Here is a 13543-nt window from a genome sequence, read left to right as displayed (position 1 = left end):
TCATATTAGCAGAGCGCTTCAGCTTTCTCTTATTTAGTTTGGCTGATTTTTCTCTTTTTTCTTATTTCACTGATAACATTTATTAGTCTTTTTTTTTGTTATTTTGCTATAAACAATATACAACAGGATTTGAGTTTATGAATCCAATAAAATATTCTGAATTTAAACGCTGAGTATAAATCATTTAATTTGATAATGAATATTGTGAATGGGAATTATATCTGCTTTCTTATATCACATGTCTCTTCCTGCCTTATTTTGGGTTAATGAAGCTTCTTTAAAAATTCCCTTTTTATCTTATACTTAAATTTGAGAGTTGAACATGATTTCTATTGTTCTGGCATTTGTTTAAATTTTTAACATGCAAACAAAGTCTAAAGTTAATCAATTTCTCTATTTTGTGTGTGTGTGATCAATATAAGCCCTTACAACATTTTGTCAGATCATCCTCTACTATAATTTTATTGCTGTCAATATTTTAATTTTATTTTTTCTAAAATTGGGCATTATAATTATTTAATCAATTGATGAGTATTCTGGTTTGTTCCTTTCCTTAATATTTATTTGTTCACCAATTCTACTTGAACCTTATGTCTTCCTTCTGGGCAGTTATTTTCTTCTTCCTCTTCTTCTTCATTGTTTTTGGTAACAGCTTTATTGGATATAACTCACATACTATACAATTCACCCACTTAAAGTGTACAATTAAGTGCCTCCTAGTATATTCACAGAGTTAAGCAATGATCACCAAAACCAATTTCAGAACATTTTCATTTTTGCTGCTTGTGCTTCCAGGCTCATGTTCATAAAGTCTCTGCCCAGATCTAGTTGCTGAAGTGTCCCACCTATATTTTGCCTTAGTAATTTTACATTTTACATTACTTACTTATACTTAAGTCTTTAATCCATTTTGAGTTGATTTTAGTGTATGGTGAGAGATTCATGTCTAGTTTCATTCTTCTGCATATGGATGTCCAGTTTTCCCAACACCACTTGTTGAAGATGCAGTCCTTTCCCCAGTGCAATGAGATTGAAGAGGTAATTAGCAATCTTCCAGCAAAGAAAGTCTAGGTCCGGATGGCTTTACAGGTGAATTCTATCAAACTTTTAAAGAGGAGTTAATACCAATTCTCCTCAAACTATTCCAAACATTTTAAACAGAAGCTACTCTCTCAAATTCATTCTGTGAGGCCAACATAACTCTGATACCAAAACCAGATAAAGGCATAACAAAAAAAGAAAATTACAGGCCAATATCCTTGATGAACCTAAATGCAAAAATCCTCAACAAAATATTAGCAATCAGAATACAGCAACAGATTAAAAAATTGCACACTATGATCAAGAGGGATTTATCTCAGGGATGCAAGGATGATTCAACATATGAAAGTCAAGAAATGTGATACACCACATCTACTAACTCAGGGACAAAAACCATATGATTATCTCAGTAGATGCTGAAAAAGCATTTGACAAAATTCAACATCCCTTCATGATAAAGACTCTCAACAAATTAGGTATAGAAGGAAATTACCTCAACACAATAAAAGCCATTTATGACAAGCCTGCCACCAGTATCATTCTGAATGGGGAAAAACTAAAGGCCTTTCGTTTATGAACAGAAACAAGACAAGGATGCCCATTCTCACCACTTAACATATTACTGGAGGTACTAGCCAGGGCAATCAGGCAAGAGAAAAAAAGGGAATCCTGATTGGAAAAGATGAAGTCAAACTTTCTCTATTTGCAGATGACATGATACTACATATATAGAAAAACCTAAAGACTCTATCAAAAAACTCCTAGAGCTGGTCAATAACTTCAGTAACATTGCAGGATACAAAATAAATGCCTCCAAATCTGTTTCATTTATATATTCAAATAATGAACTAATAGATAGAGAAATAAAGAAAGTAAGCCCATTTACAGTTGTCACAAAAAAAATAAAATACCTAGGGAACAATTTAACCAAGGAGGTGAAAGACCTCTACAATGAGAACTACAAACCACTTCTGGAAGAGATTAAAGAAGACACAAAAAGATGGAAAGATATTCCATGCTCTTGGATTGGAAGAATTAACATTGTGAAAATGTCTATACTACCCAAAGTGATCTACAGATTCAATGCAATCCCTATCAAAATACCAATGACATTCTTTACAGAAATGGAAAAAACAATCTTACTTTTCGTATGGAACAACAAAAGACCATGAATAGCCAAAGCAATCCTGAGCAAAAAAATAAAGCTGGAGGCATAACACTACCTGACTTCAAACTGTACTACAAAGCCATTGTAACCAAAACAGCATGGTACTGGCATAAAAACAGACATTCAGACAAGTGGAGTAGAATTGAGAAGCCAGAAATCACCCCTCAGGCTTATAGCCATCTCATATTGGACAAAGGCAATAAAAATCTACATTGGGGAAAAGACAGCAAAAGAAAAAATAAACAAATGAGACTATATCAAACTGAAAAGCTTCTGCATAGCAAAGGAAACAATCAGCAGAGTGAAATGACAACCTACAGAGTGGAAGAAAATTTTTGCTAACTATGCATCTGACAAGGGATTAATATCCATAATATACAAGAAACTCAAGCAATTACACAGTAAAATAACAAACAATCTAATCAAAAAATGGGCAAAGGATCTGAATAGACATTTTTCAATGTGAGACATACAAATAGCCAACAGGTACATGAAAAGATGTTCAACATCACTAGTTATCAGGAAAATGCAAATTAAAACTACATTGAGATACCACCTCACCCCATCTAGACTGGCTGTAATCAAAAAGACAGTGAATAACTAATGCTGGCAAGGGAGAGGAGAGGACAGAACACTCCTACACTATTGGTGGGACTGTAAATTAGTACAACCACTATGGAAAACAGTATGGAGGTTTCTCAAACAACTACAGATAGATCTTCCATACGATCTAGCAATCCCACTTCTGGGTATATACCCAGAGGAATGGAAATCATCATGTCGAAGGGAAATCTGCACTCCCATATTCATCGCAGCTCTGTTTACAATAGCCAACATATGGAACCAATCTAAATATCCATCGATGGATGATTGGATAAGGAAAGTGTGGTATATATACACCATGGAATACTACTCTGCCATAAAAAAGAATGAAATACTCCCATTTGCAATAACATGGAGGAGCCTGGAGAAACTTAGGTTGAGTGAATAAGCAAAGCACAGAGGAATAAATACTGCGTGTACTCACTCACATGTGGGAGCTAAGAGAGAAAGAAGGAAGGAAAGAAAGACCACAGTAGTCATTGGACTTGCAGAGGGAGAGATCATTCCTTGGACTACAAAGTGGAGTGGGGGGGAGTGGGATAGGAAAGGAGGTTGGGGATAATTGGGTGAGGGACACGGAGTACAAATGCAATTTGTGGTAATGGATATGCTGCCAGTATGAATCTGGCCCCCACATCTTGGGCACAAGGGGTGACAATCAGCTTTGTATCTCATGAATACTCATAAACAATAAAATTTTTTTAAAAAATTTAAAAAGAACATTTTCATGACCTCAGAAAGAAACTCTGTAGCCTTTAGCTATTAGCTCCTTTGGGGAAGTTTTTTATAAAGACCTATTGGTCATAAACTAAAAGTTTAATTCGTCTACAAATGTCTATTTCCCACTATTCTCAAATGACAATTAAAATGGATATATGCTACTACATTTGGGAGTTATTTTCTCTCAAAACTTCAAAAATATTATTTCCACTGTCTTCTGTCTTCTGCTTTTACTGTTTAAAACCTAGCTGCTCAATCTACGTTATTCTTTATGGAAAATGTACCTTTTCTTGCTAGCAACTTCATTTTATTTTATTTTAATCTTTATTTTTTTCAATGTACATATTTGTTTGTTATTTCATAACATGTGTACATTGTGTAAGATCTAATCAGAATGTCACTGGCTACTTTTAAGATCTTCTCTGTGTCTTTGGAGTTCTGCTACTTTGCCAATATGTCTAAGTGTGGGTGTCTATTTATCTTGATTTGTATAATAAATTATTAAAATAATCAAAAAATTATTTCCATCCTTGCATTCATATCCTTGCAATATGATATAGCAGAACAGCCCTTCTAGAGATGGTATCTATTTCTTTACCCTTTGACTCTGGATTTGGCCATATGGCTTACTTTGGGCAATAAAACATTAGCGAATGTGATCAAGCAAACAGAGACTTGAAAAGCACTAGTACACTAGGGCTTGCTCTCTTTTTATACTTGGAATCCCAAGGCTGCCGTTTGAATGAGCCTGAGCTGGCCACTGAAGAATAAGAGACCATTTAGAGGAGAACTGAGGAACACCAGTCAATAGCCAGCCTACAATCAGAGTTGTGAAGAGGCCATCTTACGTCATCCTGACACCTGCTGATGTGCAGCTGGCTACAGACACATAAGAGAGCCCAGCAGGTATCAGCTTAGCCAGACCAGACCAGAAAAATTATAAAATCAACACACAGAATTGTGAGTTAAATGAAATGGCTGTTCTTTAAGCTTCTAAGCTTTCTAAGTGACTTGTTAGACAATAACAGGTAACATGCACTTTTATTTCATTGTGCTTCCTATAATAAGAATTAATCTCTCTTATTAATTTTAGAAAATTCTTAGCAATTATGGTTCTAATAGTGTCTCTTACCTCTTTCTCTCTATTATCCTCTGGGATTTTTAAATACATATGCATATATTATATATATATTCTCTATCTTGTTGAATTTTCAAATATATGTGTATATATTATATATATACACACACACACATACATACATATTAAACAGATATAGAATTTTTTTTCATATACATGCATCTTTTATACATTTTAACCTCTCTCCTATTATCTTCTCTCTATCCCTGCTCTACTATTAGGGTAATTACTTTAACAATATTTTCCATCTCACACATGCTCTCCCCACCTGTGTCTAATCTACTCTTTAACAGGTTCACTGGGATTCTTTTCACCTCAATGACTGTATTTTTCATTTACAGAAGTGATTTTTAGTTCAAATATCCCTGGTCATATTTATCAAGTCTGGTCGTCATACGTTCTTTAATTTATTATTTTGATTCTTTAAACATTTTAAACATAGGGATTTTTTAAAAAATTCTTTACCTGCTAATTCCAATTTCTGCATTCCTTTGAGGGCTAACTGAGCAGTTTGTTGTTTCTTCCCACTGTAACTCATGATGGCTTAAAAGATCATATTTTCATGGACTAATCTGTGGGCATATTGTGAGGTCTACATTGAAGTGACTTTCTCCAAAGATAATCTGAATTTTATTCATCACGAATCCTAAGGTACCCAACCCAGGACCATTTTAAGATAGTTTATTGCTTCATGGGTAAAGTTAATCTAGGTTTCAAGCCCACATGATGGCAGGGCTGTGGTTGAAATTCTCAGAAAAGTATTATTTGTTCTTATCTGGAGATGAGATGAAGACAGACTAGTTAGTAGATTGCCTCCCTCTGCAGAGAGTATACTTTTTTTGACTATCCTTTCACTGGAGGTGTAGTCTTTTAGGTCCTAGCTTTATTTCAGAAATTTCCATTCCAACTCCCATTCATGAATGGGACCGAAGTCATTCCTCCCAGCCCTCACATACTGTTGAAATTTAAGGCTCCAGCTGGAATCTTCATACATTGCTGGTGGGAATATAAAATGGTACAGCCACTTTGGAACATAGTTTGACAAGTTTTTTATGAAGTTAAACTTACACTTAATATACAACCCAGCAATCTCATACCTGCATATTTACCCAAGTGAAATGAAAACTTTTGTTCACATAAAAACCTATCTGCAAATGTTTACAATGGTTTTGTTCATAATTTCCCAAAACTGGAAACAACCCCCATGTCCAACAACTGAGAAATGGATACGCAAACTGTGGTACATTCATACAATAGAATTGGAATACTACTCAGCGGTAGAAAACAATGATCCACTGATATACACAACAACGTGGGTGAATCTCAGCATATATACATACACACATAAATGATTCCATTTATACAACATTCTGGAAAAGGCAAAACTGTAAGGTCAGAAAACAGATCAGTAGCTGTTAGAGGCTTAGGGTGAGAAGGGTTGAAGACAAGGGGGCTCAGGGGAATTTCTGAAGGTGAAAGCATGGTTCTTTATCTTGACTACGATGATGGTTGTAAGGCTGTATAGTCTTACACTCAAAATTGTACATTTAAAAGGTAAATTGTACTGCCTGAATGTTATACTTTAATTTTTAAAAAAGGAAAAGGAAAAAACTTAAGGCTCTAAGTTCCTGGTATTGGCAGACACCCCTCTGGCTTTCTCTTCCCTCCATATATTTAGTCCCTAAGGATATCCCTTCTTGAAAGTGCAATAATGGATTTTAGAAGGTTTTTGTTATGTTTTGTCTAGCATTTACAGGTACTTTGAAGCAGGAGGATTTTTAGACTATCTAGTCCGCCAGATTGCCAGAAGGAAAAGTCTGCCATTCTTTTAAAGAACAAGACTATCTTAAAATTTCATGATGTTTTAAGTTTTTCAATTCGTTTTATCACTGTATCTTCATGTTTCTATGAAGTACGATAACACAGTTATTTTATCTTTTTTTTCATAGACAAGAAAACCAAGGCTCAAGGAAGCTGAGATTCATTTTCTACTGTATATTTAGACATCTACTCCAAACTACATTAACGTATAATCTGAGAGTGAAAACCAAGTTAAAGATTATCTTAAATATCTCAGAATTAGGAGATCGATGAGACACATTTTAAAGATCATTTATACTCTGGATTACGTATATGTGGCAGCAGAGTGAGCTGTATAACTCTGCACAAGTCACTTAACTTTCTGCCTAGTTCCAAAGCACCTACTTCATAGAACTGTTGTGACAATTAAATGAGTCAATTCATGTCAAGCCTATAGAAAAGCATGTCACACGGTAAGTGCTTAATAAGCATTAGTTGTTATTATTATGCCATGCCCTTCCCACTAATATAATTATATACACATCTCCAACAGTATGAAAAATTGAGTGCTGCCTATATATATAAACAAGAAAGTTAGTGCTTACTTTGAATAAGCCATGTTTTTGGTTGCGCTGGCCAAGCCATAAGTTGCTTCCTGGAGGAAGGTTGGTCTCCGGAGGGTCTATCACACGCTCATAAATCCTGCAGAGGCAAAGAACACAGCCACTAATAAAAAGTTTCAAAGCAGAACCAAAAGGTACACATGCTGTCAACTCACATCATTAGCTGCTAGTGTGGAGAGATGGAGCCAGTATGTGGCACACCTTAAATAGACAGGTAACATAAATGTAAAGATCTGTTTCTTGACAAAAATTCAACCATTATCTGGGCCTCTCCTGCTTTTCTATCATCTCCCTTTTGGCAGGGAGAGAAGAAAGAGGGTAAAGTATTTTATTATCTATTCTGAGCAGTGAACTTTGCACTATGAAGAAAGTGGTTTTGTCCACATGTTACAGGTGAGAAAGCTGAGGTTCAGAGAACATAAACAAGCCAACCAAGTGAAGACATCAGGGAGTATCAGAGTGAGTATAAGAACCCTCATCTGCCTGGCTCCAAAGCCCCAGCCCTTTCCCTTGGACCCTCCTACTCTCTGGCTTTGGTTTATTTAGCTGCTACTCATTTCTACAGCAACCTGAGAGAACCCTTGGAACAAGTGGGTAACAGCTGCCCAGATGATAATGTGCTTCATCTACAAAATCAAGTAACTGAAATCATCATCCAATCAACAAATAATTATTGAGTCCGTTTTATGATCCAAGCTCCACACCAAGCTACAGGAAAAAGAGCAATAAGCCAGACACACAGGGTCCTACCCTCATGGATAGAATTCTGTACATGAAGAAAATCTTCATCTGATACATAAAGGCATCTAACCAACACAGAAGAAGCCACAGTGCAAAGATCTCTGAAAGTTCCTTCAGAGCCTATAAAATAATTGAATGCCTCAATTATTCAGCCCTTCCAAGGTGCAGTTAGTCAGTCAGGAATCTTTTTATTTGTGCCCCCTTTTGAAATAGCTCCTGCAACCAACAGCTGATCACAAGCCCCACCTCACCTCTGCCAAGTACCTGTCAGCACCTGATGCTCAGAAGATTCTGGGTGGGGTGAGATAGAGTGATCTGTAAATTTCAGTTCCCCATGAGAGCTCGTCATTTCTTGCTCTCCTCAGTCCTCGTTCAGAGCAGCTGCCGAGGAGTCACTCTTCAGGCATGTCCAGAGGTCTGGACAACTAATCAGTCCTCCCTGCTGTGATGGAGCTGACTGCTTCCTGCCAGAGGGCGATGTGTTCCTCCGGTGGCTCTCACAAGGAAAGTGAGGAAGAACTGAAAGACTGTCCAGTTGTGTCAAGGAAAGTGAAAGACTCTGAGACTGTTGCAGTTGGGAGCTGTCATGCTCCAGCCTTATATCTTAGCTGCGTAGTCCATTATGCTACTATTCAACACTGGAAACCCTCCATTTCCCAACAATACATTCAAGGTATTCAGCTGACAAATCTCTAAATATGTCAGGTCTTTCTCTATTAATTATCTTTTCATTATAAGTGGAGGCTCAAAACACAAGCAAGGAAAAGTAAATTTCCCTAAAAGAGACAGGATGTGTTTTCTTCACAGGAATCCAAACTTTTTGTATGTTAAAATGAATCATTTTAGATGAAACAATTTGTCAAAACTGCTTTAATACAAGAACCTGCTGTATACTTACTTTATAAAAGGTTTTTTTTTCCTAATATTAGTGGAAAAACTAGAAACAAGCTAAATTTACAGCAAAAGAGAAATGTATATGCTATAGTCGGTCAGCTTGAAAGAATTTACTATAGTCATTAAGAATGATAAATATGCAGGTTATGAAACATGGTGAAGTATATACAAAATAATTTTTAATGAAGAAAGTGGAATACAAAATTATTTATGCACCATCAAAGTCATGATGCAAAAATTATGTTCAATGTTGGTAAATATCAGAAGAGGCCAGAGAGAAATGGAAATCACTGTATTTAGGTAAAGAGGCAGAAGCATAATTTTCTATAATATTGCTTTATTAAGAAATTGAAAGTGTTGTCAAGCCATTTACCTTAACCTTCATTTAAAAACATTTGTCTATGTCAAAGTGAGATGAGCTTTCAATTCAAGACCTTTCATTTTGGGTATTAGATTTGCTAGAATGTTAGCTCCAATGAGCACAGTAGGCCTTTAATCAATGTTTAAGTACATGAATGAATGAAGAAAGGAACAATAAAAAACATCCATTTCCTGTCCTATCTTATCTTCCACAAGCATAACAGCTCCTTGTGCCTTAGAAATAGTTGAGGAAGCAAACATCTGAGGCCCACCACCATCAGTTAAACCAGGGTAGTCCACAGCACATATGTCAAGTGACATTATGATTTCCTATGTCACACAGCCCCTACCAGGAGGACTCCTCCTGATGCCAAGGGAAGTCTGCTGGATGCTGCCATCTGGGAAGCCCTGCAAACGCCTTCCAAGATGCAGTCCTCACTAGGGAATTTCATGCAGCAGGCAGAAGCAACAAGCTGCATACATACATACCAACATAAAGACAGTTTAAAAACAGTGTGATAAAAAAAAAACCCACACAGAGGAAATCTACTCCTGAGGAAACATCAGACTAATCCAACTTGAAGGACATTCCACAAAAGAGCTGCTTGTGCTCTTTAAAATGTCAATGCCATGGAAAATAAGAATTGCTGAAGAACAGTTGCAAATTAAAAGAGATCAAAGAAACATTAAACTTAAGTGCAAGATGAGATCTTGGATTAGATCCTGGGGCAGGAAAAAATCCCATAAAGAACATTATTGGGAATATTGGTGAAAACTGAATAAAATCTGTAGTTTATGTAATAGTATTGTATTGATGCTCAATTTCCTGATTTTGATAATTGGGCCATGTATATTCAAGTGACTATCTTGTTCTTAGGAAATAGGAACTGAAATATTTAGGGGCAGAAGATTATGATGTTTGCAACTTACAAAGGGTTCAAAATGATAATAATGTGCTTATGTATTAGTACTCACATATATAAATACACACACATTATTATTTATGCAAAAAAGCAGAATCTGGGTGAAGAGTACATGATTATTGTTTAGACTATCATTATAATTTTTCTGGGAGATTAAAATTATTCTAAAATAAAAAAATTTAAAAATAAAGTAAAAAAACAAAAAGGTCTATAATGGATGTAAACTAAAAATATACACATGCAAAACCATATTATCTATTAGCTAAGGATATGGATAGTGTTTTCCTATCACTAGCCTAGCAAGAATGGTGAGGCAGAAACAAGTGAATGAATGAGTGAAAGGAACAAAACATGAAAGAGGTACTGCACAGACTATTGCTGATAAGATATCATAAACTAAGAAATAGGGTTTTCACATTCCTACCTGTACCCCTCTAAAAGAGGAGATATGCTGTTTACATGCCAGATAAACACAGTTAGAATTTTTGCTAAAGGGCTGCTGATCCCTCAGGTACAGACTGGGTGGTCTGGCTCATATAAACATCCAGGTAAGGCACAAACATCTGTCACTTAAATCTGGTATCGCCCAAATCAAGTGAAATGAAAGTCAAAGCTAATATAGCAAGCTCCTTTCCTTGCTCTCCAGTGTGGTGAGGAAATGGAACCTTCTGATAGGCACAGTATTCTGGTTAGTAAGGCTTCTTTCGTATCAGCAAATACCTGTCTGCCTACAATGTAAGTTACACAGTGCTGGCTACAGAGATCCACACAGGCAAATTTAAAATGGCCAAGTCCTTGTCCTCGGGTCCAGTACCTGAGACGGAGAACATGCACACACACACTTTATAATTCAATTCACTAAATGTAATCCTTCATGGAAGCAAAGGGAAAAAAACACAATTCTACCTGCTATAGTCAGAGAAGACTTTTCAAAGAAGGATACACTACAGCTGAGTTTTGAATGAAACATAAAGTGGACGTGTCGTGGCACACGTAATAGCCAGCACTTATACAGCACTTTGTGCGCCAAACGTTGTACTGAAGGCTTTCAACATATTAATTCACTAAATCCTCTCACCACCACCATCAGGTGGGTGTTCTCGGCTCAACAAGGTTAAATAACTTGTCCAAGTTAAACAGGTTATGAGTGACAGAGCTGGGATTTCAACCCAGACTCCCCAATCTGTACTACTGACCACCTTGCTATATCACCCCTCTAAACGAGCACAGAAAGGCACAAAAACCCATCCAAGCTATTATTTCTCAAACAATTAAAATACAGGAAAACAGAAACAAAAAATGCTTGCAAAGAAATAACTAAATAGATGTTTCAGTCTTCCTTGGATGATAAAGAAAGTAATTCAAGATTTAGTAGAATTTTCAATCAGTTCTGAACAGGAGAGGATATGATTTGTATGTCCTGCTATGTCCTCACACACAGGTATCTTTTTTTTTTCCCTTAATAGAACAATGAGAAAACATGACTCATTCAAATGAATTAAAATTTCTAACAATCTGCTCATTAGGAAGAAAAAGGGGTAAATAGATTCATGCACCAAACCATGTGGCCAAGACTGGTTAGCTCTCCCAAACCCACTTTCTTTTCCTCCCGGACTCAAAGCTACAATACAGTTCCCAGTCTCCACTGAAGTTGGGCCACGGAATCTGAGTGGAAGTGATGGGCCCCACTTCTAGGCCTGCCCACCTCCAAAAAGCACCTCCCTCAAGCATCTTCCACAGTGTCTTTTTCTCTTTCTCCCCTTCAGCTGAGTGCTAGAAAGTGGACAGAGCCGTAAGTCAGAGAATCCTGGATCCCTAAATGATGACATGGAAGGTCATCTATCTGTTGACTAGACACACCCAACTGGTCTCTACATGAGCAAGAAATAAAATTCTGTGACGTTAAGCCACTGAGATAGAGAGGATGTTCTACTTGTGGCTAACACTACTTACCATAACAAATATACCCCACTGAACATTAAAAGGTAACTGTTGGGTTTTTCATGCCTACAAAGCCAAGTGGTATCTAGGACAGTGCGGTATAGCAGAGAAAACATGAATTTGAGATTAAATGGATTTGGTTTCATATTCCAGTCCTGCATTCTACTAGCTATATGACTTTAATCAAGTTATCTAAGTTTTCTGTACCTCAGTTTCCCCATTTAAAAGATGGGGATGTTACTGCTGACTGTATGGGCTGTAGTGAGGAGAACACAAAATACAATTAATGCCCTTGCCACCTAGTAGGTACTGACATTCTGTAAAACTCACAGATGCCCATGAATAAAGAGCTACACAGATCACATAACCCATTCCAGCCCATTTGCCATGACTCCCACCAAATGAGTCCATTGAGATAGGATTATCAATATCTTATATACCTGCTTATGCTCTGGGATACAGTTTAAAGAACATCACTGTCATACAGAGTATATTTAAGGGATGAGATTTCAATGTTAAAATGCAAGAACATAGTTCTATTTTGTTGTTTTTCCACAACTTTGAGAATTTAGGAGTCCTAGGTTTCATTTCACCTTCTATAAATTTAAAAGCTAGAACAGATGCTGTCAGAACAGTAGCACCACCCAGCAGCTGGGATTCTTTCTCTCTCTTATTTGTCTTCTCCCCTGCCTTTTTTTCCTCCAGACATTTGGAGTGGACTTAATCTTAAACTTCTGGAGTTCAAGACATTATAAAAAATGCTAAATAAACAATCTCTACATGTAAAAGGCCAATGACTTCTACTCCCTCTGATTAGGGAAACTGTTCAACTCAGCTGCCCATAACTTTCAGTACAGATTTTCAAGATAAACATCCAAGAAGAGAATTCTGAGAAGATGGTGGACTAGAGGTGCCCAGGGCACATTCCTCCCACAGAAGAAGATTGAAACGGGCTCACTGCCAATGCTGCCACAGTTGCCAGAGCCATTTTCCAATCCCAGAACCATGTCCCGTTGCAGAGCAGCTCCCCACAGAGCAACTAGACCTGTGGAAGGCCCATAGCTGCAGCCACAGACTCTGCTGGTGTGAGAGAAGTGGCTGCACCACCACCACCACAGCCACTGCTGTGAGTTGACCACGCTGCCACCAAGGACTCCATAGACATAAGGGAGTCAGCTGCAGCCACTGGCACTGATGCCACCACCACAAGGTAACCTGGCTATCTCCAAGGACACAGCAGATGCTAGGGAGGCAGCTTCAGCTGCCATCACCACTGCTGCTGCTGCCACCATGAGATAACCTCACTGCTGCTGCAGATAATGCAGGCACGAGGGAGGCTGTTGCAGCCACCAGGGCCACTGATGCTACCACGAAATAATCCCACTGCCATTAAGGACACAGCAGATGCTAGGGAGGCAGTTGAAGCCAGCACCATTGCCACCCCCACAAAGTAACCCCACTGCTGCTGCAGCCACCGCAGATGTGAGGGAGGTGGTTGCAGCTTCCAACACTGCTAGCACCGCAGCAATTTAACCATGCTGCTGCTGTGGACACCATAACTGCACAGGCCACCACTGCCAACACCCCAGCC

The 13543-nt window shown here is 37.6% G+C and overlaps 1 protein-coding gene across 3 annotated transcripts in view; it reads right to left on the bottom strand.

Moving 5' to 3' along the window:
* NELL1 (neural EGFL like 1) overlaps positions 1 to 13543 on the bottom strand; it is an 879285-nt gene that overhangs the window by 698507 nt on the left and 167235 nt on the right. For all 3 annotated transcript variants that reach the window (XM_063094110.1, XM_063094111.1, XM_063094112.1), the window contains one exon: positions 7076 to 7172. In XM_063094110.1, coding sequence (XP_062950180.1) covers positions 7076 to 7172 — 97 coding nt within the window. The remainder of the gene's footprint in view (positions 1 to 7075; positions 7173 to 13543) is intronic.

Source organism: Cynocephalus volans, chromosome 4, assembly GCF_027409185.1.
Source record: "Cynocephalus volans isolate mCynVol1 chromosome 4, mCynVol1.pri, whole genome shotgun sequence".
NCBI lineage: Eukaryota > Metazoa > Chordata > Mammalia > Dermoptera > Cynocephalidae > Cynocephalus > Cynocephalus volans.
The sequence above is the reverse complement of the archived record's forward strand: the minus strand, read 5'-3'. Positions and strand labels throughout refer to the sequence as shown.